At 40.6% G+C, this 27,095-nt stretch overlaps 1 protein-coding gene and 1 long non-coding RNA gene across 2 annotated transcripts in view; one reads left to right on the top strand and one right to left on the bottom strand.

Annotated features, from left to right (window-relative positions):
- The window catches only part of LOC117503837 (leucine-rich repeats and immunoglobulin-like domains protein 3), a 30,068-nt gene extending 4,470 nt beyond the window's left edge, over positions 1–25,598 (bottom strand). The window contains exons 1-3 of the mRNA XM_034163100.1: positions 25,130–25,598; positions 10,958–11,029; positions 10,784–10,858 (exon numbers count right to left, since the gene is read on the bottom strand). Coding sequence (XP_034018991.1) covers positions 10,784–10,858; positions 10,958–11,029; positions 25,130–25,326 — 344 coding nt within the window. The 5' untranslated portion in view covers positions 25,327–25,598. The remainder of the gene's footprint in view (positions 1–10,783; positions 10,859–10,957; positions 11,030–25,129) is intronic.
- Positions 15,346–15,967, top strand: LOC117503838. Its single transcript, XR_004558681.1, has 2 exons — positions 15,346–15,630; positions 15,681–15,967. It is a non-coding gene; the product is annotated as an uncharacterized LOC117503838 (long non-coding RNA).
- Positions 25,599–27,095: the final 1,497 nt, after the last annotated feature.

Here is a 27,095-nt window from a genome sequence, read left to right as displayed (position 1 = left end):
ACAACATCAAACCTACCTGACTTAAAAAGCTTTCAATTTATAAATTACTGTGAGGATGTGGTAAAACTTTAACTCATCGTATGCAAGAAAAACAGTTCTGGCGGCTCTTTTGTTTGGAAATTTGCACAGGGCTTTCCTTGAACCGCAGCCCCCAGGTTCCAAACAAAGGTGCTGTACACCACCGTATCTCAGTTTTCATGTTCCACTGACTAGCTGCTGAAAGGAGGAAAGCAGCCTGCTGAGAAAGAACCAGTCTTTCCAGTTTCTTTCAGGGATGACTTGAAGCTGTGCAAAGGGGAAGGGGCTGGTGAGGATAAGTAGATGGGACACTGATGTTTGGATGCTGGCAGGGTGAGATGCTGCCTTGAAAATATTCACCAATCAATGCCAATTTTCAGCAAGTTCTGTGCCACTGGTGGCATTAAACTGGAAAAACTCAGGTCCCAATACAAGAAAATTGCATTAAAACAAACTAACTTTTTTTGTGGTGGATACTATTTAAGACAAGGGTACCAAAGCTGGCTCATAGTCAGTTAAAGGCTGACAAAGCAGTTCAGCAGAAACCAGTTTATACACAATATAGTAGGAAGTAACTACGTAAAAAGCGCTGAGGCCTATGGGCACTTCTGAAACACTGTTGGTGGGATCTGAAGGTATTTCTGAGAGGAATCAACAACCATGGCAACACACATGACCTCCTTCAAAACCATGCATGGTGTACTCAAGAGGTATAAAGTTGAGTGACAAGGAGTTGGACCATTTCAATTTAGGAAACATACAATCCAAGCTTTCAATGACTTCCTGGACAGATATTCCTGGAGCTTGGCTTATGAGGTAGAGAGATGTTTGGGTAGAACTTATGGAATCATGTGGTCGCTAGACAGAGGTGTTTGATGACACAGTAACCTTTGCGGGACAACAAAGTCAATGTTTTTGGAGCTCTGGTCCTTCTAAATGCACTGTATGGAGACTTGGACTCTATCCGGTGATCTAAGACAAAGACCAGATCAGATGGCTTTGGTAATAGATCTCTTCTGAGAATCTTTGGGTATCACTGGAAAGAATTTGTGTTAAGTGAGTCACAAGGCACACTGCTTGCAATATGAAGGAACATTGGCATGACATCATGGCCATGTGGTGCACTTTCTTGAGAATGAATGATCCAGCACACAGGTGCTGATGACCTCAGCAACGAGACAAGGCCAATGGTATGCCCATGTGTCATAGATGGCTGCTTTCCAGGAGGTAGGAATGGATCAAAAGGTCTGCCTGGGTGATTGCCAACCATGACCCAGAAAAGCTCAGCGAGGGTGGTGGGATGTGCCAATGTGTGGCACCAGCAGAGAGTTTAAAAGCTAACCTGACTGAAAAACACATAAGCTCAAGCAAAACAAAATAAACCAAAAAAACTGACTAATTGCAGACATAACTATCATGATAAATGGTTTCATCTGACTGAGTAAAAAATACCTTCATTAGAGAACCTTCAAACATTAAGTTGGCCGTTCACAGATGTGCAAATGCAAGCCAGGAAAAGTGCAACAACATAGGCTGAATGCATGTTTAAACCATGTTGTTGTCATCCGTACATCTGCAAAGAGCTACACTGCAGTCAGGCCTTCAAGTGTCAATTGGCTACAATAGATAGAACCAACCACTGCACACTGATTACATGCACTTCAAATTTGTTCATCTAATTTCCTATCAGATAACATAATTATACACCCATTAACAATGTGCCTGCAGGGCTTTGCTGCCATTAGCTTGAGTCAACGGAAGACTAAATGTGTGTTAACAACAGCCCAAGGCTTCTTCAGCAAAAATATGTGTTAATTTTTAAACCAAGGAAAGCAGCAAACAGACACAAAACCAATGCTGTTCTCCTGTAGTCAACCGCATTCTTCCTCCATACATATTTGAGGGGAAAAAAAAGGGGGGGGGGGGGGGGTTCAAGACATTCCAAAATCTGGATCTTGCCAAAATATTCCTGTATGTCTTTAGATATTTAGATTTACGCAGGTACTTGGATACAGAAAAATCTGACTCAACTGTCAAAAAATTCTCACTTGTGTCAAACATTTTTTTTTCTTAAATTAGATGATTATAGAGTCGACATAATGTGGATTTGAGTTCTGCACACTAATGATGTACCTAGAAGGAAGTCAACCAAATTTTTGTTCTCTATCATTTTTCAGTTATAAAAACCAGCTTTACCAGGTAGTTAAATAAAATAGGACCAAGAACAGATCCTTGAGAAACTCCATATTTTACATATAACAGTAGCATCAGACAATTTATCCCCAAGTCACTTTCTGTCAGCAATAGGCACAGCAAAATATTCACAGCAAAGCCTGCTTTGAAACGATTATCTCCAAATTTCCTGAAAGCCTACCACTGCATACAAAAGTAGATTTGGATAATTGAACAAATGTTTACAAAAAGCAGCGTGTTGCATCTTATGTTCTACACACAGTATACTGTCTGAGTCTCTAAACATCTGTATTCCAGTGAGTGGCCTCCTAGGTCTGCTGGCCTTGCAGGTGAAAAAACCTAGACATTGCAAATAAGTCTATAACAAGATAAGTTCAAGCTACACATATATATTCCACCATGCATGTGGCAAGATTATTCACTGAAACAATCCCAGAAAAGTTTAGCAGGTGGCAGATAGGTATATACAACCCCTGGCAAAAATTATGGAATCACCGGCCTCAGAAGATGTTCATTCAGATTGTTTAATTTTGTAGAAAAAAAGCAGATCACAGACATGACACAAAACTAAAGTCATTTCAAATGGCAACTTTCTGGTTTTAAGAAACACTATAAGAAATCAAGAAAAAAAAGATTGTGGCAGTCAGTAATGGTTACTTTTTTAGACCAAGCAGAGGAAAAAAATATGGAATCACTCAATTCTGAGGAAAAAATTATGGAATCACCCTGTAAATTTTCATCCCCCAAATTAACCACCTGCAATCAAATCAGATCTGCTCATTGACACTGACCCTATGCCATGACATTGACCCTATGTGTCTTTTTGCAAGGAATGTTTTTGCCATTTTTGCTCTATGGCAAGATGCATTATCATCTTGAAAAATGATTTCATCATCCCCAAACATCCTTTCAATTGATGGGATAGGAAAAGTGTCTTTCAATTGTCCAAAATATCAACATAAACTTGTGCATTTATTGATGATGTAATGACAGCCATCTCCCCAGTGCCTTTACCTGACATGCAGCCCCATATCATCAATGACTGTGGAAATTTACATGTTCTCTTCAGGCAGTCATCTTTATAAATCTCATTGGAAAGGCACCAAACAAAAGTTCCAGCATCATCACCTTGCCCAATGCAGATTCGAGATTCATCACTGAATATGACTTTCATCCAGTCATCCACAGTCCACAATTGCTTTTCCTTAGCCCATTGTAACCTTGTTTTTTTCTGTTTAGGTGTTAATGATGCCTTTCGTTTAGCTTTTCTGTATGTAAATCCCATTTCCTTTAGACGGTTTCTTACAGTTCGGTCACAGACGTTGACTCCAGTTTCCTCCCATTCGTTCCTCATTTGTTTTGTTGTACATTTTTCGATTTTTGAGACATATTGCTTTAGGTTTTCTGTCTTGACGCTTTGTCTTCCTTGGTCTACCAGTATGTTTGCCTTTAACAACCTTCCCATGTTGTTTGTATTTGGTCCAGAGTTTAGACACAGCTGACTGTGAACAACCAACATCTTTTGCAACATTGCGTGATGATTTACTCTCTTTTAAGAGTTTGATAATCCTCTCCTTTGTTTCAATTGACATCTCTCATGTTGGAGCCATGATTCATGTCAGTCCACTTGGTGCAACAGCTCTCCAAGGTGTGTTCACTCCTTTTTAGATGCAGACTAACGAGCAGATCTGATATGATGCAGGTGTTAGTTTTGTGGATGAAAATTTACAGGGTGATTCCATAATTTTTTCCTCAGAATTGAGTGATTCCATATTTTTTTCCTTTGCTTGGTCTAAAAAAGTAACCGTTACTGACTGCCACAATCTTTTCTTCTTGATTTCTCATAGTGTTTCTTAAAGCCAGAAAGTTGCCATTTGAAATGACTTTAGTTTTGTGTCATGTCTGTGATCTGCTTTTTTTCTACAAAATTAAACAACTGAATGAACATCCTCCGAGGCCGGTGATTCCATAATTTTTGCCAGGGGTTGTAGTATACAACATGCACAGAACAGCTTTTCTGTTTCTTTTCTGATCTTGTGCATCAGCGGTGACTAAATTTGAATCAGTATAAGTTCATTATATGTCATTTTAATGTGGTGACTTACAAGATTATAGTGTTTATTATTTTAAGTTATTGTGCTAAAATGGAGGATATAGTCTCATCTATCAATTTATCCATGAATTAACACTGCATTTTACAGGTTACATGCCTAGATTTTTGACAAAGATAGGAATAAATGACACAAACAATGTGAATAAATCTGCAATTAAATATTTGCTACAAACTCTGGCCCTTTTTAGGTTATAAAGAGAAATTTTTATTCAGGTGAGCGCGCTAGCTTTGGAAAATTAGGAAAATATCTTTTCAGCCTTTTTGAAGGTTGTGTGAAGTGCAGCAATGATGAATATTTAAACTATAGCGCAGTGATTCCCAACGTGTGAACTGTGGCCCCTGGTGGGCCATGAAGGCATTGCAGGTGGGCCTTGAGGTCCCTAAAAATACATCAATTTTGCAATAAAGTTTTAAATGACCTAAATATAACGCCAAACAATAATAATAATAATAACGAAGCCATAGGATTTCAACAGGATATGATTTTTATATATATATATATATATATATATATATATATATATATATATATATATATAAATCTGACTTCAAAGTGGGCCCAGCATTCTTGAGTTTGGGAATGCTGTGGAGCATGTAATTGGTGGAATTCAGTGCGGCCGTCGTAAATCTGGGGTCATCCATAACATTTGGTGATATAACCCTCCAAACTGAGCACACTGGAAAGTGGCGCTGTTGTGCCAAATTCAGATATATTATTATATGAAGCTGTGTTGTTGTTATTGTTGTTCCCTTATACTCTGAGGGATTTTTTTTTCACCACTGAGGAACAAATTCAGCTCTTAATGCAGGAAGCACTTTAAATGGAAAACTGCTTTTTCCCTGAAACCGCCTCATTCGTAGTGAGTGTGTGCGCACAGTGCGGTGCACTGGTGTGCATGTGTGTGGTATTTCCTATTGGAAAAAGAACAGAGTTTTGAGAAGCCATCTGATGACTCCCTCTCCGTGCACTGGCGCCTGTAATGAAAACCAGGACTGCGTTCGCTGTGGAGACGCCATATTAAATCGTGCACATATCTCACTCAAATGGACTGATCATCTTAACACATCGGCTCCACACCGGGGCAGCGAGGATCATGTCAACGTCAATGTCAACATTGCATCAACAGAGGATCTGTGGATTCATGAAACGTCGACTTGTCTTGTCTGAAATAACATGAAATCATTTGTGGGACCACGTCGGCACGTCATAAATGCATCAGATACGTTCTCTAGGTCGCGCTTCCAGGAAACCTGCCAAACCTGATCAGCCTTGGTGGCTCAGTCTTAATTCTGCTTCACATTTGTACCAGCAGGCCAGCCTGCAGAGCACCATATAACATCAAAGGATGCAAGCATCCTGCAGAAATCCTTCAGGCCGCTCAAGAATGGAGAATGAGACTGGACGTGGTGCCAGGTCATGACAGCCAAGCCAGCATATGGTGTGGAATTGACAGTACTATGGATAGGTGGTGTTGAAGAAGCGCATGACAGAAAAGAGTCAAATTGTGGTTCTCTGAATTGGCAAATGAAGCTGCCAAGAATGGATGGAGGATCAGGATTTTCCCTGTAGAAGTGAGATGATGAAGATTTGTTTCTCCATCCATAATCAGTCAACTGAAGAAGATGAGGGTGAGGGGTTGGATCCTCCAACAAGCAATCATGTCCTTGTGAATGGAGTGGAAACGAGGGGCTATAGATCAAAAGGAAAGATTATAATTGGACTGGAAGATGAAGACAGGAGGGTAAGGAATCACTTGAGATGCCAGGTCTCACTGCTGAGCCCCGACAAGACACTGCAGTCTCATCAATGAAATGTCAAAGAAGTAGGGTGACATACCCTCACCTTCACCACTCCAACTCCACTGCCAAGATCAAGAGTATTGTCTTTCAACAGGGATGGAAACTACAAGTTGTATTTCCTCTGCCAAAGGTGGTACCCCTTCTACAGTTGGGTGGACTGGGACAATGCAGGTGAAGTGTCTTGTCCAAAGACACAGACAGGTGCCATAACTGGGAATCAAACCCAGGTCTACACTGGGTAGCCCAAGTGCTATTTTATCCCATACCTGCTCTGGTACCTTTGTCAAACACTCAGAAATGCCTTCAGCTCTCAAGCATAACAACTTGGAGCTTTTTAAGTAGTTATTTAATGAAATTAAAGAAAATAACTGATTCTAACACAGGATTACTTTGAGGTAAACATAACTTGGTTTTTATTCCAAAAATATCACTTATCTTCAATTCATAACGTACCGAGACATTGGCGATCTTAAATTCCTAATCAGACCTGGAATCTGCAGGTCATTTGTCGAACCCTCCTGAATGCAGGCAGACAGATTGGGTTGTGGTGGGGTTCACCCCCTCCATAAATTCCTGGGAAATTGTTCAATTAATTAAAATGATCACGACTCAATTACTACCAGCTGCAGGGTTATTGCCGTTTGTTTTTACTCAGAGCTGCGAGGTCAAAGGAGTTGACGAGAGCTGCCGCTCTGTCTGACTGGCTGTTTGAATAAGTGGTATTCGATACCTCGAGGTCTTTTTTCCCCCCCACTTTACTACCCTCCCAGGCTGGAGAAAATGAAGGAGGGAGAGAAATTCTGGAGAACGTTTCACTGCAGAGAAAAATCTCAAACGCTGCCTGATCTGAAGGAAGAGTGTGAGAGCCAACAGCCAGTTTGAGTGAATCTTAAGTTTCTTTGAGGGTTTTATTTTCCATGATTTATAAAATGCTCTTTCAATAGCAGACAAAAGTCAAGTAGGCTATTTTATTTATTTATTACATTTGCTAGATTGCACAAAACATTTAAAGATGTTATTTATTCTTTGGGTACTTTCACACCTACAGTATAATTTGCGGATGTCCCAAACTGATCTCAAAGATCGGTATTGGGTGTGACATGTCCGCAACATTTGGACATGTCTGGTAGCACTTTACTGGTCCTGATGTGATGTAGCTGTGCCACAGAATTATGGCTTGTCCATTATTTCCTCATTCTATTGAGAATAATGCTGGACTAACTGGAGACACTAAGAGCCATATTTAAAACATTAGTTTGTATTGTTTATTTAACCCCTTAAGTCCGAGAGCCTATTTCACCAAACTCACATAACCATACATTATGATTTATTTCTCAGCTTGTACAAGGTTAGTTAGCATTGGTTAGTTATGAGTGTTCAAATGTTCCAAAACAGGGCAAGTCCCGAAATCTGGGGACTCTGGGGTTTAAGAGGTAAAAAAAAAAAAAATTAGAAAGCAGCTCAGACTGCAGGTATTTCTTAATGTATTGTAGAGCTGAACAATTGTCAAACAGACTGGAATGATATTAATGTATTTGGGGTATCTAGGAAAATCCGATATTGAATTGGGACTCTATATCGGTAGATACTCAATATTAAATTCCCACGCCATGATACTTAGACTGCTGTTCACACTAATGGTAACTTGAAAGAAACAAATTATCTGAAGAATAAATTATAATCTTTGATGTTATCGGTTTCCTATTTGTATGTTTTAGAAATCAGTTATGTTTCTTGTGCAAGAGATCTTTGTTTTAGCCAAGCAGTAGTCAACTTTTCATGATATCATGATTCTCATAAAATATATATATATATATATATATATATATATGGTTCAATATAGGCTCCACAATATAGTTATCATGATATGTGATATATCATTCCACCCCAATATTAAATATTAGATCGGGATGGGGAGCAAAAAAAATTAAATTAAATCTTGATTGGGAATTCCTTAGTAGAGTGAATTTGTTTAATACCAGGTCAGGAACCAAAATGTTACAATGTTACAACTGTGTAAATAAAAGCCGTATGTGGGCATACTGTCGCCCTCATTGGTCAAACATCCTGGGGTATTGGTCTTAGTGGTAGATTTAGGCGTCTACTAAAATGAGTTGCTAATTTCAGCATGAATGTTAGCATCATTTGGTTTAGTACCAACAATTTTCTTGCAGAATCGATGAGTTTGCCGGACACTTCTGAAGCTCTGCAGACTTGACCAACTTTGACTGAGGGCCTACGTCAACCCACAAGTTATTCTGTAGTGTGTTTCCAGAAGAAAACTAATTACACAACATCAGATTTTTTTTTTGGTTCAGTTGCATTCTCACCACCACCGTCCACGTGGAATCGGAACCGAGCCCCCCCCAGGCTAGTTTGCACCAAACAAACCAAACTATGAGTATAAACATTCTGCGCTCTCAACCTGTCAAATCAATGGATGGAAAGAGGCCTTAAGATAAAAATACTTCCCAGCAGCACTTAGTTTTAGTGTCAAAGGTTTTCAGTGATACTTGCTGTTTTATATTTTGTGATATTTCATGTTCTCAGCAATAATAAGTATCTGGTGTTTGGTTCGCGTTTGCATGACTCCAAATAAACCAAAACTCTATCCTCAAAGTAAGTAGACAATTTATGGCTTGGAAGAAGACTATACTTTTTAAAGTGAACCTTTGCACTTGAGTGATTTGCTCAAGGGTACTTGGACAGCACACAAAGCAAAGAATCTGAGCTCTCGCCGTGTCTGGCAGGCGGTCGCGCCAGGTGTTTTTCTTCCATTCAAGACAGGCACTTATTTTCTGATCCAAATAGTTTCTGCTGAGAAGACGGAGTCTGAACATCTGAGATGTGCAGCTCAAAACAACTGCAAAAGAAGTTTGTGACGTATGACGTCTGCTTTTGGAGTAGCTCATCTCAAATAAAAATAAAAAATAAAAAAAAAGCAATGTCCCACCCATCTTCCTCTGCACAGAGGAAACTTATAGCTGGAGGTGACACTCCTGCACTAAATGAGAAAACAAACTGTCGGTGGCTGAACGCCCCATGGCTTCCGCAGACATCGTGTTGGGGCTTGATGAAGAACACGCCAGGAGAGGGATACATTCTTCCATAATAACTTCACAGCGGTTGGTTTGGAGAGACACGCTGCAGAAAGCAAATAAAATTGTTGAGGTTTTACACACTAATATCTGGTGTTTTGAAAGAGTGCATTGCACAACAATATTCCAGATCATCTTCTGGTTTAAAGCTGAACTCGATGGATTGCGACAAGTCAAATGCTCCTTCTTCTGACTGAACAGCAAAAAGTGAACTCGCTTTGGCAGCCGAGCGCTTTTAAAGGAATGAACATACTTGTATGTTAATTATGAAACCGCAGTTGTGATATTACGAGTATTTTGAAGCCTTCCTGTTGGATGCTATTCAAAATGAATGCGACCAAACCGCAAGATGCAACCACAGAAGCAGTGTAAGCATGGGAGAATTACACAGAAAAGCTCAGCCGAAACAACGACAAAACAAAAATGGCACACAGTTTTGATGGGAAACTACTGTTACTAATGTCACCAAGCAAGTCTATCGAGTTAAGACTTGGAAAAGATATTGTGCCAGCAATAACTTGCCTGTAATTTCCCCTGGTGGGTCCTGGATGGTTACCAACCAGGCAGACAACCAGTCGTTTCTCACCTCTCCAAAGTAATGATCTATCTGCCGCAGCCTGGTAAAATGCGGGTGTCCTCTTGGCTTTCTCCAGCTGCTGGGGTCATCAACACTGAGGCTCCTGCATGCTGGATCATACCCAAGAAAATGCACCACATGGCTAAAATGTTGTGGCTAGTGCTCCCATTTGATTCTCTTAGGTAACCACTCATCTGACACAGTCATTCCAGCAATAACCAAGGATCTGTAAGACAGGAACCACCAGAACCCAAAAGACTTGGACCTTTGTTCTCCTGCAAAGGTATTGACACTGCCAAACACCTCTGTCCAGTGCCCTCATGAGTCCACAAGCTCTTCCCAGACGCCTCTTGATCTCAAAGGCACACGTCCCATACGTCTTGTTATTCACGTAACACTAGAATGGAATATTAACACAGGATTCGAGTTTTTCGGTCCAAGTATGAAAGAAAGTTTATAAGCCAATGAACTGAGGCAACTTGAAACTTTGGAGGGCTACAAAAAGAGCCTAGTTTCCAGACTGACCACCTTTCATTTGCTAGTTGACAAGCTGCACTGCCTCGAAGCCTGTTTAAGAGTAAGGCGCCAAACAGAAACATACAGTCCCTCAACTGAAACTTAAAAAAAATTTGGGATCTGAACCATTTTCACGTGACAGATTTTCTTCAGTGCCTCCAGGTTTAAAAATACCCAGAGAGCAGGAACAGCCACCAAACAAAACAAATCAGTTTCTGTTGACGGCATTTGTCTTCAGACACGTGACCCGTCTGGAGCTGGCCGCCAGGACGCTGACTGGCCTGTCTGGGAACCAACTCAGCCAAATGGCTTGTTCTGTAGAGGAAAACAGGGGGAGGAGCCGCTTTCCCACACACTACTTTAAGAAGCATGACAACCCTGTTACACTGCACACCAGGTGGAAACACCCCAACTACACAGAGCAGAGTCTGAGTGCTACAGCATGAACAAATGAAGGCTTATACTTACAAAATTAGCGTTGTGACGTTTGAAACGTGAGGGCCCAAATCCGGTATCGCCTCCAGTTCATTGTGGTTCAGCTTTCTGGAAAAATAAATAGTGAAAAGACAAATTTGTCATATGTTTTGTCATTTGAAGAATCTGTGTCTGTCCCACACAACTCCAAAGTCAACGCCTACTTACATTTCACGCAAATGTTGTATTTTGGAGAACATAGATCCGTCAATCAACTGCAATTTGTTATGGCTCAGGTCTCTGCAAAGCGGGGGAGACAAAAATTAAAGCAGACATGGTGGACTCGGTTCTTTAAAACAAACATAATGACACAAAGTCTCCACGCACAAAGTAAAATTCAGAGAGACATGTTACAAGACCAGTGGAGAAGAAATGTCATCATTCCCACACAACAAAATAAGCAACAATACAATTTATGACAGACAACAATTACATCCAAGAGGACTACAATAAACAAAAGTACTACATATTCCCACAAAATGTATATTGTTAGATAATATCTGTACTAATTCCTTATTTTATGTTAGTGATCAAGTATTTGCCTTTGTTATTTGATTGGAAGTCTCTGAGATCTGGTTTAAAGATGAAACATAAGAGTTAAGTTTCACTTCCATCACGCGTGTGCAAGTTTCAGATACAGGGAGGGCTCCCCCTATCTGTGAGAGCCAATAACATTAGAATTATGAGACTAAACCACATCCACTGTAATGCCCACAGTCTATAAAAGTGTTGTGCAAGCTACTACGTTCGTGGTCACTTCACAAGACAGACGCTGACTGTTGGGACCCCGGTCCGGTTTCAACGTGACCTTCGATAAATTCAAAATGAGGAATACATCGATGTGGTTCTTTGTAAGGGGCAGTAAATTACATAAAGAGCCGGGTGAAATTACAATATACTGGACAACCCCTCTGGTTGAAGGTTGAAGCACAAATGGGAAGGCTCCAAATGTTGCCATTTCAGCACTGCCTAACTCTGCCCAACTCCCGGACCAACCTATAAGGGTGATTCTTTAACTACGGGCACTACTGGCCTTGTAAATGTAATTTCCACCACACCATTGCCTTACAATATAAAGCGCCTTGGGGCAACTGTTTGTTGTGATTTGCCGCTATATACATGTGCTCTGATGTCACTGTTTATCTCCATAGAAACTACCCAAACAATCTTTCATACAAACTGTTTAAAGGGACATTACAGTGTTGTGGTGGAAATTACAGCAATAGTGTGGGACAACTACATTTTGTTAAAAAAAAAATCACAACAGTTGTATGACATTGAATACCCCAATTATGTTTTGATTATTTTACTGATATTTTATTCAGAGATATTTTAAAACATTAGAAAAAATGTTTTTTTAACCGTTAATTTTTATCATTGAAGATCAAAAGTCTGGGTGTGGGACAAGCACAAAACAGCAATATTTGCACATAATGATGCTGAAAAAAGGTGAAAAAGTCATCATAGACTACTAGAACAAATTTCTTAAAACACTTTCATTGTAAAGATAACTATAAAAGTGTGAAATTTCCCCTTTTTTTCTGTTTTTCATACAATATGATCAAAGGACATAATAAGTGCCTGTAGTCTAAGAATCACCCATAAATGGGTGAAGATATGGAGCACAGGCAAGACTGGTATTACCTATCAAAGAAGTCCAAACGTACTCACCTATCTCGAAGTTACCAAGTTAACGAAGCCTTAAACTCAGTTCACGTGATTGATTTGTCTTGGTTGCAGGTATTACAAACTGACTGGCAAACAGTCTCTATAACTGTGAGACTATGGCTGTGTTCCAATTCAGTGTTGGTAACATTGGCCACAACCCAAAAAATGCCTAGCTTTATGGCTTGGGCCACCCCTATGCATCCTATGTAATATCCCATAGACATGCCTGCCACCTGTTGGAGGTGCTGCCTGTCTTCACGTGAGCTCACAACTTAAGCTAGCAACTGTGGGAGGTCAAATATGGGATGAAATATACAACAGAATGGGAAAGTAACATTGGAATTGAATGTTGGCTAGGACGTGTGAATGGGAACGCCAACAAAAGTTTTCATTGGCACACAAAATTATCATTTTAATCTCAAAACATGGTTCAGAAACCTTTGAAAGGCCTATATTTATAACACTGTTCAGTAGTGCGTATGAAAAGTATCATCACATGCTGTGGTGCCACCTGGTGAACACTGGCACCTACTGGATGGTTCAGGAAATGTGCAACCATATCGAATTAAGTATGCTATATTCATTTCTTGCTCGCAGTTCTTTTCCCCCAAAAAACATATGCAATCTCAAGACTGCAGTCTGAGAAATATTTTGGCAATGAATTAATGTTTTGCATTGAAATTCTGCAGTACTATTTGTTATTCCGCTTTTCACTGCTTTTTAACTTCAGCATTATTCTCTGTACCAGTCTAGTCCGCGGGATTCTTTATGGTCAATTTAAGAAATATGTGACTCTACCTCCAAGTGAAAATCAAGTGAAAATATTCCAAAACAAACTGCAGCACATTCAAGCCCAATTTTTTAAAGTCTCTTGTTGGCTTTTTTATCACTCTTCCCAACAGACAGAGCACAAAACACCTCGATTTACATCCAGAGCTTTGCTGAGATGTAGAGCCAAAACAGACAAGCAGATAAGTTACAGGAGAGTTCAGTTCTGTTTGTGCAGAAAGGAAACATACAGAAACCTGGCAAAGGACGCCAATAAACTGTTGGGATTCGGGCTGGAGTTCACAGTCTGCGTCAGCCTAGACCTTCTTGTGATGCCTGGATGTGAAGGTCTTGGTGGAGTAGAGACATCGAGATGAAGTCACACTCAAGTCAAGACACTCAAAATCCCAAGACAAGACAACCACTTTATTCGGTCCAACTGTGCAATTGCTTGTTAACACAAATAGCTAATCAGCCAATCACATGGCAGCAATTTAATGCATTTAGGCATCTAGATGTGGTGAAGATGACTTGAAGTTCTAACCGAGCATCAGAGTGAGGAAGAAAGGGGATTTGTGTGGCTGGTCTGAATATTTCAGAAACTGCTGATCTACTGGGATTTTCACACACAACCATCTCTAAGATTTACAGAGAATGGTCCAAAAGAAGAGAAGATATCCAGTAAGTGGCAGATGTGTGGATGAAAATGCCTTGGTGGTGTCAGAGGAGAATGTCAGACTGGTTGAATGGGTGACTGCAAGATGCGTTCATGTCAATATGGACCAACATCTCCCAGGAATGTTTCCAACACCTTGTAGAATCTATGCCACAAAGAATTAAGGCAGTTCTGAAAGCAAAGGGGGGGTCCAACCTGGTACTAGCAAGATGTACCTAATAAAGTGGTTGGTGAGCGTATATATCCTATAACATGAAATGTGCGTTGCAGTGTAAGCTCGTCAGTTTTCTTCTGGGCTTGACCAATACACTGCTTGGCTGATGAGAAAAGCCGAGTGGAACCTGTTTTCACACTGTTAGTCTAGCCCAGTGTTTTTCAACCTTTTTTTTGAGTCGCGGTACCCTTTTTATATTTACAAAATCCTGCGGCACACCACCAACTAAAATAATATTATAATGCTATTACCTCTGGTTTTGCGCAAAACCCAATTATCGCAATAGAAAATCGATACAGAAAACATTGCATTTCGAAAATCCTCAAGCATTTTGCGCTCTGATCTCAAGTAGGGCTGTCACGATTAGAAATTTCTGGAGACGATTAATTGTCAGACAAATAATTGCGATTGACGAATATATTGTCTGTTTTTTTTTTCTTTTTTTCCCCTTCTTTATATTCTACTATTGTAGTATAATTACACAACTCTGGAAGAACGTTTGGCTTCTGTGAGTGGAGAAACTGGGAATGGTGCAACATTTTTATTTTTATCTTCATTTTACATACAGTCCCAACTTTTTCTGATTTGTGGTTGTTTCTGTTGCATTTCTGAAATTGTTTCTCCTCATCAGTCTCGTTTTGTGCTTAAACACTACATTAAGCTCAAGACTGAACAAATAAATACCTTTGGAAAATAACAGCTGTTAAAGTTCAGAGTTCTCACCTGCTTTTTGTGATCTGTGCGTCTGGGTGGCACCCCGGTTGAGAATCACTGGTCTAGCCTAGCATAGCATATTATCGCTCATGCTAGGGTCGCTTATCGCAATTACCTGGGTCGAAATTTGTTGGTTCAAACTTTTTTCAACATGCAGCAAAGTCGGTACACCACTGGGAGGATTGCATGTGTTAAAAGGCACCAGAGCTGCTTGATTTTCCCATAATTCTTTTTTCTGTGCTACCTCTGGCCAAAGTAGAAATGCAAGCGGCAGTGAAATGTTCCAGAACAACAACAAAAGGATCTCAAACCTTGAGCAAATCAGGCTGATAAGAGCTGAAACTGTTATTTAATAGCCAATTTTAAAGCCAAAAAGCTAATCTATAAGTATTTTAATAATCAATTAATAATTATTCAAGCAACTTATAAACATAATGCAGCAATCATGGTCTTTTATACTAGCTTATAAAAGGAGGTTTTGCTTTTTTAGAGGTTTTTTTTAAGACTATTGAGGACCTCTGGTTCGTGGCCAACAGACCCAGGCTTTGAAAATTAAAGAAACTGACTCACTTCAAGCTACATGGAACTACAACTACACCTGCTCCTAATTTCCATCATCCATTTGAAGACATGATTACTCCCTTCAATCATCCCTCGACATGTGCAATATTCAATAGATGGGTGTACGGACAATAAGAAGCAAAACAAACTTGCTTTTATGTTGATCTGATCGATCAAAGTTAATCAGTGTTTTATTGATTTATCCTTATTTAGGCACTTTTAATTTGGACTCAAATTACTGTGCAGGGTACCTGCTTAGGCTTTTCCAATCTTGGAAAAGGTGGTCTAAGGTACTGGAAGTGGCATTTTCTTTCATTTCTGGCATGCGGTTAAGGGAAAAACTGATTACCTGATGAATAATCGATTGCAGCCTCTGCAGTAGTTGCCACTTTTAATCAAGCTGATGCCGGTTATCTCTAGTTCTTGCCTTGAATTCCTCGCTGTCTTTAAATCTTGGCCTGACTCACCCTAAATCGAGCCCCGTCTCTGAATTCCAGTAATTTGAACTCAACTGAAGCATAAACTGGGCAGGAGACTCTCTTTTTTTGAAAAGAAGCCTGAAACCCAACTCAAGAAATCTGGCATGAGAAGGCTCGTGCACTATAAAGTGGTGTAGTTATTGATGCTGCTGCGCATGAGCAACCGTGTGGTGCCAGACACTTTTGTTTTACCCCCCCTTACCGCCCTCATCTGGAACCCATCACGGAGCTGTGCGAGGAGGGAGAGAGCCTTACGACTGCTAATGTATTCACAATGTCGGGAAAGTGAGAGGGGATGGATGAGATGCCCATGTCCAATTTTCTGCAGATTGTTTTGGTTCTTCAGCGGGCTCGACCGGTTTTCACCGGCCTGGATCAACCCCGCCTATATGTCTTCTTTCCGAGCGTGCAGCCGTTGTTGTTGTAAGTGTTGTTGTAGCTCCAGTGCGAGAGCCGATATGGGAAAGGTGTCCTATCATCCTACCGAGATAAACCTCCAACACTTCCACTTCCCGCACAAAGCAGGCTCTGAGCGCGGTGAGATAAGACATCTTCAGCCTGTATCTGTTCATTTGGTGAAAATGGATTACACGGCGCTCTTATCGGCGCGCAACCACGATACCAAGAAATCACTTGTGCAGATTTAATTATAAAAGTTCCTCTCCAGTGCTACTTTCATGGTACATAAAAGGGACATACTTAGTCTATCTTTAGCATTTTGCAAATAAAGAAAACAAGTGAAATCAGTAGCTGCTCCCTTATATGCTGTGTACTGGTTGCTAGTGCTGGCGAACAAGTTTGAGAACCATTATTTTTGTGAAACATAGGGTCACACATATTGCTTATTACAAAAGAAGGCAAAGAAGCGTGAATTCCCATCGCCATAGAAGCGAAAAATTTAAATGATATCGTGACCAGTGACGGCATGATGTAATCTGTAGCCCCACCCCTAGGTGATACTAAATCCTACACACTGTATCTTAAAGTCTCTACTACATACGAGGTCTCTTAGATAATAAACCAACCCTTTTATTTTTTTTTTTTAACTATATGGATTTGAATGACATGCGATTACACCAATCATGCTTGAACCCTCGTGCGCATGCGTGAGTTTTTTCACGCGTGTCGGTGACGTCATTTCCCTGTGGGCAGGCCTTGAGTGAGATGTGGTCCCGCCCTCTCGGCTGAATTCCTTTGTTTCACACGCTGCTCGAGACGGCGCGCGTTGCTTTATCAAAATTTTTTCTGGACCTGTGAGGAATATCCGAGTGGACACTATTCGAGAAATTAAGATGGTTTTCTGTGAAAAGTTTAACGGCTGATGAGAGATTATGGGGTGTTTCTGTCGGTGTAAGGACTTCCCACGGAGCGGGACGTCCTGCAGCGCTTCCAGGCGCTGTCGTCGGCCTGTTTCGAGCTGAAAACATCCTAATTTAAGGCTTAATTCACCCAGGACGTCATGAGAGAACAGAGAAGATTCAGAAGAGGCCGGCATGAGGAATTTATGCGGACATTCCACTGTTTAAGGACATTTTTTTAATGAAAGACGTACGCGCAAATTCGCCGAGTCGTTTCCGTGACGACTCGGCAAATCTGTGTGCGCCGCGACAGGAAAAACACCTCCGTGTTGAAAACCATTTGTAGAATTCAGGCGGCTTTTAATGGCTTTCAACAAGTGAGTAACTGAGAAATTGTTTAACAGCTTGGGCATGTTCCAACTTGCCCGTTAAGATTTCCAACGGAGGTGTTTTTCCTGCCGCGACCCCCCGCGGTCGGGTCCAGCCCGACATGCGACTCTGCCCGCACGTTCTTTCATTACAAAATGACCGTTAACAATGGAATGTCCGAATAAACTCCTCATGCCGACTTCTTCTGAAAGTTCTCTGTTCTCTGACGACTTACTGCGTCAACAGAGCCTGAAATGTGGAAGTTTTCAACTTGAAACGGCGAGACGCTGCCGCCTCGAAGCGCAGATCGCCGTCAGGCGCCGTGGACCGTCCTTAAAGCGACACTACCAGACCAAAATCTCTCATCAGCCGTTAAAATTTTTACCGAAAACCAGCTGAATTTATTGAATGGTGTCCACTCAGTTGTGCCTTACAGTTTTGAAAAAAATTTTATCAAACAAAGCAACAGTCTCTGAGCCATTCCTAAACAATGAAAAAAATCGACGAGCGGGTGGACGACTCCTCACTCAAAGACTGCCCACAGGCGAATGACGTAACCGACAGGCGTGAAAAAACTCTCGCATGCCCACGAGGGTTAAAGCATGTCTGATGTAATCACACGTGATTCAAATCCATATGGTTTTTGAAAAAAATAATAAGGTCGGATACTTTTCTAATAGACTTCGTATAGGGGGAAAAAACTGACCCAGAATGCACTGCATCATCAACATCCTTTTTTTAGCCAATCAACGCCCTTAAGGTAGCAGTGATGATTTTCACTAAGCAGCGCCTGGCTAATGTGCTTTATTTTGTAACTATTTTTGAGTTTGTTTACTGTTGCCATCACGTGCAATACCTCCAAGTCTGTCGTTATCGAGGCACGCAAAAATTTCAGGACTATGACAGTCGCACTGCTGAAAAAATAACACTCTGTAAGTGGTGTTCCATCCAGCGGAAACCTATGCCGGGATCATGCGAGTCTTGCAGAGAATCCCGCACAAGTTTATCCGAATTTGGAGAAGTGTGACCACAAATAGTTTGTGAGAAAGTGACAACGGTTATTTGCGATCTCAACAGGACAACTGTGATGTGGACCTGAGACTTGCAACGGCTACGAGCTACTCGTATTAGCAACGTTACCTGCTTACTGACTATGGGTAGACCAAGTAAAGAATGAAGCAACACAAATGTGACTATGGAGATCGGCTCTTTACTGACCATCACGTGAAACTCTTAGAACTTGGAAGTATCAAAGGGGACAATAACTTTGTTTATATACGAGGCCATATGAATTCAGAGCAGGGCCAGACAACAGAGCGATAGTTTACATAGCTGCTGTGAGCTAACACAGGAGGGATGCGTCTGTGTTTCAGGGTATGTATTTATTACTACTTTGTTTGTGGTTATCCAGTCTTATTTAGACATATTTGATGTTTTTTTTTCTGAAAACAAGGTGGGTTACAAAGGAGCTGGAAATCTGCTTGTTTTTGCTTGAATTTTCCAAGGTTCTTCAACAAATAGTGCCCCCCCCCATGGTGGTACATAGGTACATAAATGTGGTACGGAGAATTCAAAGTCTTATTACTGCTTATTAGTCTTATCAACTGTTTTAGCTCTAATCAGCTATTATTTGAACTTATTAGTTTCATCAAATTTAAATGATTGCTTCTCTGAAAAAATGTGTTTTTTTTTTTTTTGAATGATCAGACTCAAAATACTCAAAGATCTCCATTTGTAGAAGAAGAAGAAGAAAAAAAAAAAGACATTCTTCTTTCTCAAAAGTTGCCAAGGTCTAAAAGTCAAAACATTAAAAGGAATGCGCCTTCTGCTATTTTTAATGGTTCCACTCCTCCTGGCTTCTCTCTCCTGGTCCGTCCTGCGTTATCCTCCTCCAACCCTCCATGCTCCTCCTTGAGCCGTACCATCGCTGGCTCCGGCGCTGCTAATTCAGCAGAAATAACGGGGAGTCGCTTAAGATGTTCTGGCAAGTCACTCGTAAATTAGCATGCCAGAGTGAGAAGAGTTTTTCCCCCCATGTGGAACTTTTTTTTTCTTTTTACTTTTGCATGCTGGCTTTGGTTATGAGCTTCAGGCTGGCTCTGTTTTCTCTGGCAAGGTCAAGTTTTCAGAGCAGCACATTTTAGAAAGAGAAAAATTGAATCCAACAGAAGGGATCTGGATCAAGTACGACGGCCGAACATGGGACAATAAAAATCCAGCACTGCAGCTTAAAGCAGGACAATAAAAAAAGAAAAACCTCAAGTCAAAATAATTATCTGTAAAGTGGAACACGCCATTAAAAGTTGTGTTTGGTCACAACTGGACTGAAGCAGAACTGGGCCTGAATGCATGAACTTTTCAAGCCAGTAGGAAAGTGGGAGAGTAACAGATGTTCAGATGTGGTCCAAGGCAAAAACAGACCGCATCCAATTTATGTTTTTAGGGTTTGACAGATCGAAGGTGTGTGAATCCAAGAGTTCTCAACCAACGCAGTGGAGTTAACACAGATAATCACAAGACAGAACAAGAGTTTGGATCCTGTTAATCACGATATGATGAACTTAAATCGTTGAGGAGCACCAATCAGCTTATCTGCCCTTAATTGCTTGGAATTTCAGTGAAGTTGACAGTTGGTTTTGGGGGGGAGGTCGAGTTAACCACATCGAGCTAACTGGTTTCCAAACCTCCACTGTTAAGACAAACATCAGGCTGCATTCACATTTCCAGCTGAAGTCATCCATAAGTAGTTATGGCCACACAATATTGGTTCCAATGAAGCATTGCCATGAAAATGCAATTTTATTATTTCACAATTTAAATGACAGTTGTGATGTTTAAAAGGCATTTTTCAGCCTTTAATGTTGTGTGGGCCGCTGAAGAGGAGGTACTGCTGGCCCACCACCACTAGAGGGCGCCCTGCCTGGAGTGCGGGCTCCAGGCACCGGAGGGCGCTGCCACCTTACGGGAGCAGCCAGGATGACAGCTGTCATCTATCACTGGAGACAGCTGATCCCAATCACTGAGGAGGTATATCAGCAGGACGGCATCTCCACCTCATTTGCCGAGATATCGCTCTACCAAGGAGGTAACGAACTCAGCCAGCCCTTCATCATTTGTGAAAGGAACGTATTTGATAAGTATCCTAGTTACTAGACAGTGTTGTTTTCTGATTAGAGGTGGAGGTGGTGTTTTCCACCCCACGTGTTGTTGGGTGCAGCCGCACCCACGTCTGACTGTGTCTGTTCCTCGCCAGCAGTACCGGATCCGACGAGCGGAGGCAGAGACCACCTGGGAGTTCGGGACTTGGCGGTTCCAGTATTCCCGGGGTTCGGTGGCAGAGGAAATCGGGTGGTTCCGGTTCGTCTTGGACAGACGTCTCCTATCGTCGAGCCTGCCCACACGACACAGTTGGAATTTGACTTGAGACCGAAATTGTGATTTGTTGTATTTGTTGTGCGTGTTCACAACAGTAAAGCCTTGTTATTTGACTTTCTTCATTGTCCGTTCATTTGCGCCCCCTGTTGTGGGTCCGTGTACTGACACTTTCCCAACACTTTAATATAGAGTGTGTGTGTGTGTGTGTGTGTGAGAGAGAGAGAGAGAGAGAGAGAGAGAGAGAGAGGGGAAATGGGGAAAGATAAGGAGAGATGTACAGGCCAGGATTTGAACCTGTATTGGAGCAGAAAATATCAATTTTACAGCAAAATCATGCAAATGCTGGCACAAGCACAAAATGTGGCATGTTGATTCCCAAGATAACACTTAACAAATCTGGTCAATTAGCCACTTGAAAATCCAAGATGGTGGCCATTTTCCAAGATGGCCACCAAAATGGCCGACCAAAAAATTACTTGTTGCACTGAAACGAGCCGATAACAATGGATCTGTTTTACAGCATCAGTGATGCAAGACGCCGCCTACTTTCATGCTGTCCACCAGATTGATGCCAAAATCACTTTTTCCCTTCACAAATATACAACCCCTGGCAAAAATTATGGAATCACCGGCCTCAGAGGATGTTCATTCAGTTGTTTAATTTTGTGGAAAAAAAGCAGATCACAGACATGACACAAAACTAAAGTCATTTCAAATGGCAACTTTCTGGCTTTAAGAAACACTATAAGAAATCAAGAAAAAAAGATTGTGACAGTCAGTAACGGTTACTTTTTTAGACCAAGCAGAGGAAAAAAATATGGAATCACTCAATTCTGAGGAATAAATTATGGAATCACCCTGTAAATTTTCATCCCCCAAACTAACACCTGCATCAAATCAGATCTGCTCGTTGACACTGACCCTATGCCATGACATTGACCCTATGTGTCTTTTTGCAAGGAATGTTTTCACAGTTTTTGCTCTATGGCAAGATGCATTATCATCTTGAAAAATGATTTCATCATCCCCAAACATCCAAAATATCAACGCAAACTTGTGCATTTATTGATGATGTAATGACAGCCATCTCCCCAGTGCCTTTACCTGACATGCAGCCCCATATCATCAATGACTGTGGAAATTTACATGTTGTCTTCAGGCAGTCATCTTTATAAATCTCATTGGAACAGCACCAAACAAAAGTTCCAGCATCATCACCTTGCCCAATGCAGATTCGAGATTCATCACTGAATATGACTTTCATCCAGTCATCCACAGTCCACGATTGCTTTTCCTTAGCCCATTGTAACCTTGTTTTTTTCTGTTTAGGTGTTAATGATGGCTTTCGTTTAGCTTTTCTGTATGTAAATCCCATTTCCTTTAGGCGGTTTCATACAGTTCGGTCACAGACGTTGACTCCAGTTTCCTCCCATTCGTTCCTCATTTGTTTTGTTGTGCATTTTTCGATTTTTGAGACATATTGCTTTAAGTTTTCTGTCTTGACGCTTTGATGTCTTCCTTGGTCTACCAGTATGTTTGCCTTTAACAACCTTCCCATGTTGTTTGTATTTGGTCCAGAGTTTAGACACAGCTGACTGTGAACAACCAACATCTTTTGCAACATTGCGTGATGATTTACCCTCTTTTAAGAGTTTGATAATCCTCTCCTTTGTTTCAATTGACATCTCTCGTGTTGGAGCCATGATTCATGTCAGTCCACTTGGTGCAACAGCTCTCCAAGGTGTGTTCACTCCTTTTTAGATGCAGACTAACGAGCAGATCTGATATGATGCAGGTGTTAGTTTGGGGATGAAAATTTACAGGGTGATTCCATAATTTTTTCCTCAGAATTGAGTGATTCCATATTTTTTTCCTTTGCTTGGTCTAAAAAAGTAACCGTTACTGACTGCCACAATCTTTTTTTCTTGATTTCTTATAGTGTTTCTTAAAGCCAGAAAGTTGCCATTTGAAATGACTTTAGTTTTGTGTCATGTCTGTGATCTGCTTTTTTTCTACAAAATTAAACAACTGAATGAACATCCTCCGAGGCTGGTGATTCCATAATTTTTGCCAGGGGTTGTATTGTTAATTGATTTGTGTGAGCTTTATTTTTCATGTATATATGTTATTGTTATATTGTTATTATATGTATAATAACAATATGACATTAACAGTGGCATAAATTGCCTGCAGATATTAAAAATGGAAACCCATATACTAAATGTAATGAACTTTAATTTGACACATAAGCAAAATAAAACATAAGAAATAAAATAAATAGCAAATAAAATATGACTAAAGGGGATTTGACATCAATATCAGTTTAATCAATCAAACAGGAGCATTTCTATGCAAAAATGTATTTTTTGATAGGTCACTTTGGTGGCCATCTTGGAAAATGGCCGCCATCTTGAATTTTCAAGTGGCCAATCAACCAGATATGCAAAGTAATATCATGAGAATTGCCATGCCAAATTTGGTGTTTGTGCCACCAAATGCATGATTTACTCCACTACTGCAGATGGAGTAAGCTGCGTTCTGCAACATGTGGCACCTGCCTTAACCCCTCAACCACAGAAAGATCATGGTGATCAGTTCATAAATTAATTATTTGATCTACTAACATTGGTCATTATAGCTTTGAAATTGTAGCGTAGAGAATTTGTGTCCCTGGCATTTGTTTGCTGAAAAAGTGCATGGCACTAAAGGCTACAGTTTGCTGATCTGACATTCTTACACTAGTCAGATCAACAGAAATCAAATGCAAAGTGGTCCAAACCTAATATTGATAAAATTGTCTCATATAAAGAAATGCATGTTCATACTACACAAAAAAGAACTATGTCATAAAGATATTCATGTCACTTTAATCAGTCATGTGAATGCAGCCTAAGTGGCACAAATCTAATTTTATTTGACATGTTCTCTCCTAAATAAATATGATTATGTATGCCATATATGCAGTCAAAAACAGTTTCAGGTCACTTCAGCCATTAATGTGAGTGCAGCCTATGTGGTCCAAATCTGATACTGAAAATAAATGAATAAACTGGTATGATAGTCTTAACAAATAAGATTATAGATGACACATTCATGTCACGTCAGATGGTACTGCCAGCACAGCCTAGCTGGTCCAAATCTGGTACAGAAAATAAATAAATCTTATGTGTTATATTCAGTCTTAATTTAATTTACCTATGCCATTCCAATCAAAAATATGCCACATGCGGGCAAAAACTTAGGTGGTCTATGACAAATATAGAAAAAAAAAAATGATTCCATGTTTCCTTAATTGGAGTAAGGAGGTGCACAAAATGAATGCATGAATGATTCCATGTGTTAAGTCTGAACAAATAAAATTTCATATGCTGCATGCAGGAAAAAAACAGATTCAAGTCACTTCAGTCAGTAATGTGAATGTAGCCCAGATGGTCCAAATCTATTCTGATTGAGACAGAGATTTAAAAAACAAAACAAACATAAGGCATGTTAACCCAGTGCAAACACACACACACACACACACACACACACACACACACACACACACACACACACACACACACACACACACACACACACACACACACACACACACAGAGAGAGAGAGAGAGAGAGAGAGAGAGAGAGAGAGAGAGAGAGAGAGAGATTACATGCAGATAAAAATGAATGGATTGAGATAACATCAGAGAGTAATATACACACAGCCTAAAGTAACCCAAATCTAATTAAATACTATTAATAATACAGATATAGAATAAACAGCTGAGTGTGTTGAAATTACAGGCATAAATGCATAAACACACAATCAAATTAATGAATTCCATTAAAAAATATGTCACACTGGTCACTTCAACTGGAAATGTGAATGTAGCCTGGCGACTTTTTCTGCTTGTCAGAATTTACTAATACTTCAGAAATCTAACTTTTATTAATTTAATTTAACTTGTATTATTTATTTATTTAGTGGAAAATGTGCAAAGGGCATATCCGACTCTTGAACTGAAGTATGAACTCCTTTTTTTTTTTCCATATTTTTGAAACTTCAAATAACTTTGGAGAAAGTGTTCTGTGTAAACAAGCGAAGGCAACTACGAGAAATATTTGATGCGGTTTACAACCAGGAATGTGGATCATCCCATCCGAGCGGAACATTATGCTAAACAAATATTAAAACCTTCAACAAACTTTTTTTTTTTTTTTTTTTTAAACAGAACTCACAGTTGGACTGTCCAGTCCGGGATGGTGTGTGGAATCTGGCCCCTTTTCAGCCGACTGCAGTCCAAAAGTTCCCCAAAACAGGCGCAGGGAGGAGGACACGTCTTTGTGTTCGCACCAGATCCTCTCTGTACTCTCAAAACCAGCAAGAAAAACACGGCACGCCACGCAAAATTGCGGGACTGCGGAGAAAAACGCATTTTTAAAAGGGTGGGGAAAAAAAAAAATCTGTGTTCGCAAGCGAAGCTCCGTTTGTAGTGTTAATTTTCAGTGAAACAATCCAAAGAATGAGAAAAACAGGTGGAAAAAATCCAACACGTGTAACGGTCCTTATATCCAGTCGGTTTTTTCCCGAACAGCCGTTGGAGGACAGAAAAGAAAAACTGCGGTGTGAAACGCATCCATCCCTGCGGAGAGAAACTTTTTACTGCGTCTTTTCTCCTCCTGTTGTGGCAACTTTGTCGTGCGGATCCTCACACCGGAGGTATGCGGCGGGAGGGGCTCCCGGGGAGTCTGGGAACTGTAGTCCGTGTTACATCTGCGACCCGTTTACAGCAACTCAAACAAATTGATTGATTGAGTTTGTCAGATCAGTATAAACACAGAAAGGTGTTGACACAACAAAACATAGCTTGGAGCTTCGTTTTTTGTTTTGTTTTTTACACAAAGATTTAGACGGTATGAATTTGAAAATGGGGCACTTCTTTTGTAATGGTTCAATACAAAACAAAAGAAAGCACTACTAGGATACGATCTGGGACAAAGTCAGATTTATTTTTTTTAATGCATTCTCAAAACTAACTGCCATTTCCGGAAAGGGTTATGTGCTTATGCATATGTATATTTTAAAAAGTTTCACAGTGTTCATCAAATGGTAAATGGACTGCATTTATATAGTGCTTTACCATCTGAAACAGAAGCTCAAAGTGCTTTACCATGTTGCCTCACATTCACACAGAGACACTCCCACACCGATGTCCAGGAGCAACTTGGAGATTAAGGACCTTGCCCAAGGGCCCTTAGCGATTTTCCGTTCAGACTGGGGTTTGAACCGAGGATCCTCAAAGGCCAATAAAAGGGGCATCATAGAATACATTTTATTGCAATACCTTGATTATGTGGTTAGTTGAGAATTAGCTAATAAAACACTGAATTCATACTTATGTAGATGATGGTCTCTACTTTTGCATGACATGAATGGCCCCCTGGTGGCAACTGCATGAACTACTGTACGTACATTAATTCAGTATTATATATGAGGGACATTCAAAAAGCATCCAACTTTATTTTATCTCAGAAACAAATGAAGTGTACGAGTTGTTGTTTGGTGGGGAGGTGTAGGGGATGTTGTTGTGCATGCATTCATTTTTCCCACCCACATAGGGCATCATTCGCTAGCAGTCAGAGTGAACATGTGTACCGAGCAGCCATTGGATTCTCATTTGCTATAACATGATGGAACTACTTGAGCAAAGTCATTGCGTCAAATTTTGCCACAAGCTTGGTGATCCCCAAGCAGAAACCATTCGCCAGATTCAGCAGGCTTTTGGAGATGATAACCATGAGCACAATGCAAATAAGAGTGGTACAAATACTTCAAAAATGGAGAGCTACGCACATTTGGGTTGGCCATCCACAAACTGAAATGACCAAGTGATTGACAGAATATGGACTCTGGTCATGGATGAGTGTCGTGTCACCATCCAAGAATTTGAGGGCCAGGTAGGGATAAGCACAGGTTTGGTACATTCCATTTTGACAGAAGATTTGGGCATGAGAAAAGTGTCAGCAAAATTTGTGCCGAAGCTACTAACGGTGGAGCAGACGCAACTGTATCTGAAAATCTCTCCGGACTCATATGTTCGCTGGCAGCCTTTTATGTCATGGTGATGGAGTGCTCTTCTGACGTTGGATGGTGATGCATTGCTGTCTGACGCCTTCAACTCCATCAGTTCCTTGCGCTTTGCTC

Source organism: Thalassophryne amazonica, chromosome 22 (assembly GCF_902500255.1).
Source record: "Thalassophryne amazonica chromosome 22, fThaAma1.1, whole genome shotgun sequence".
In the NCBI taxonomy this organism is placed as follows: Eukaryota; Metazoa; Chordata; class Actinopteri; order Batrachoidiformes; family Batrachoididae; genus Thalassophryne; species Thalassophryne amazonica.
The sequence above is the reverse complement of the archived record's forward strand: the minus strand, read 5'-3'. Positions and strand labels throughout refer to the sequence as shown.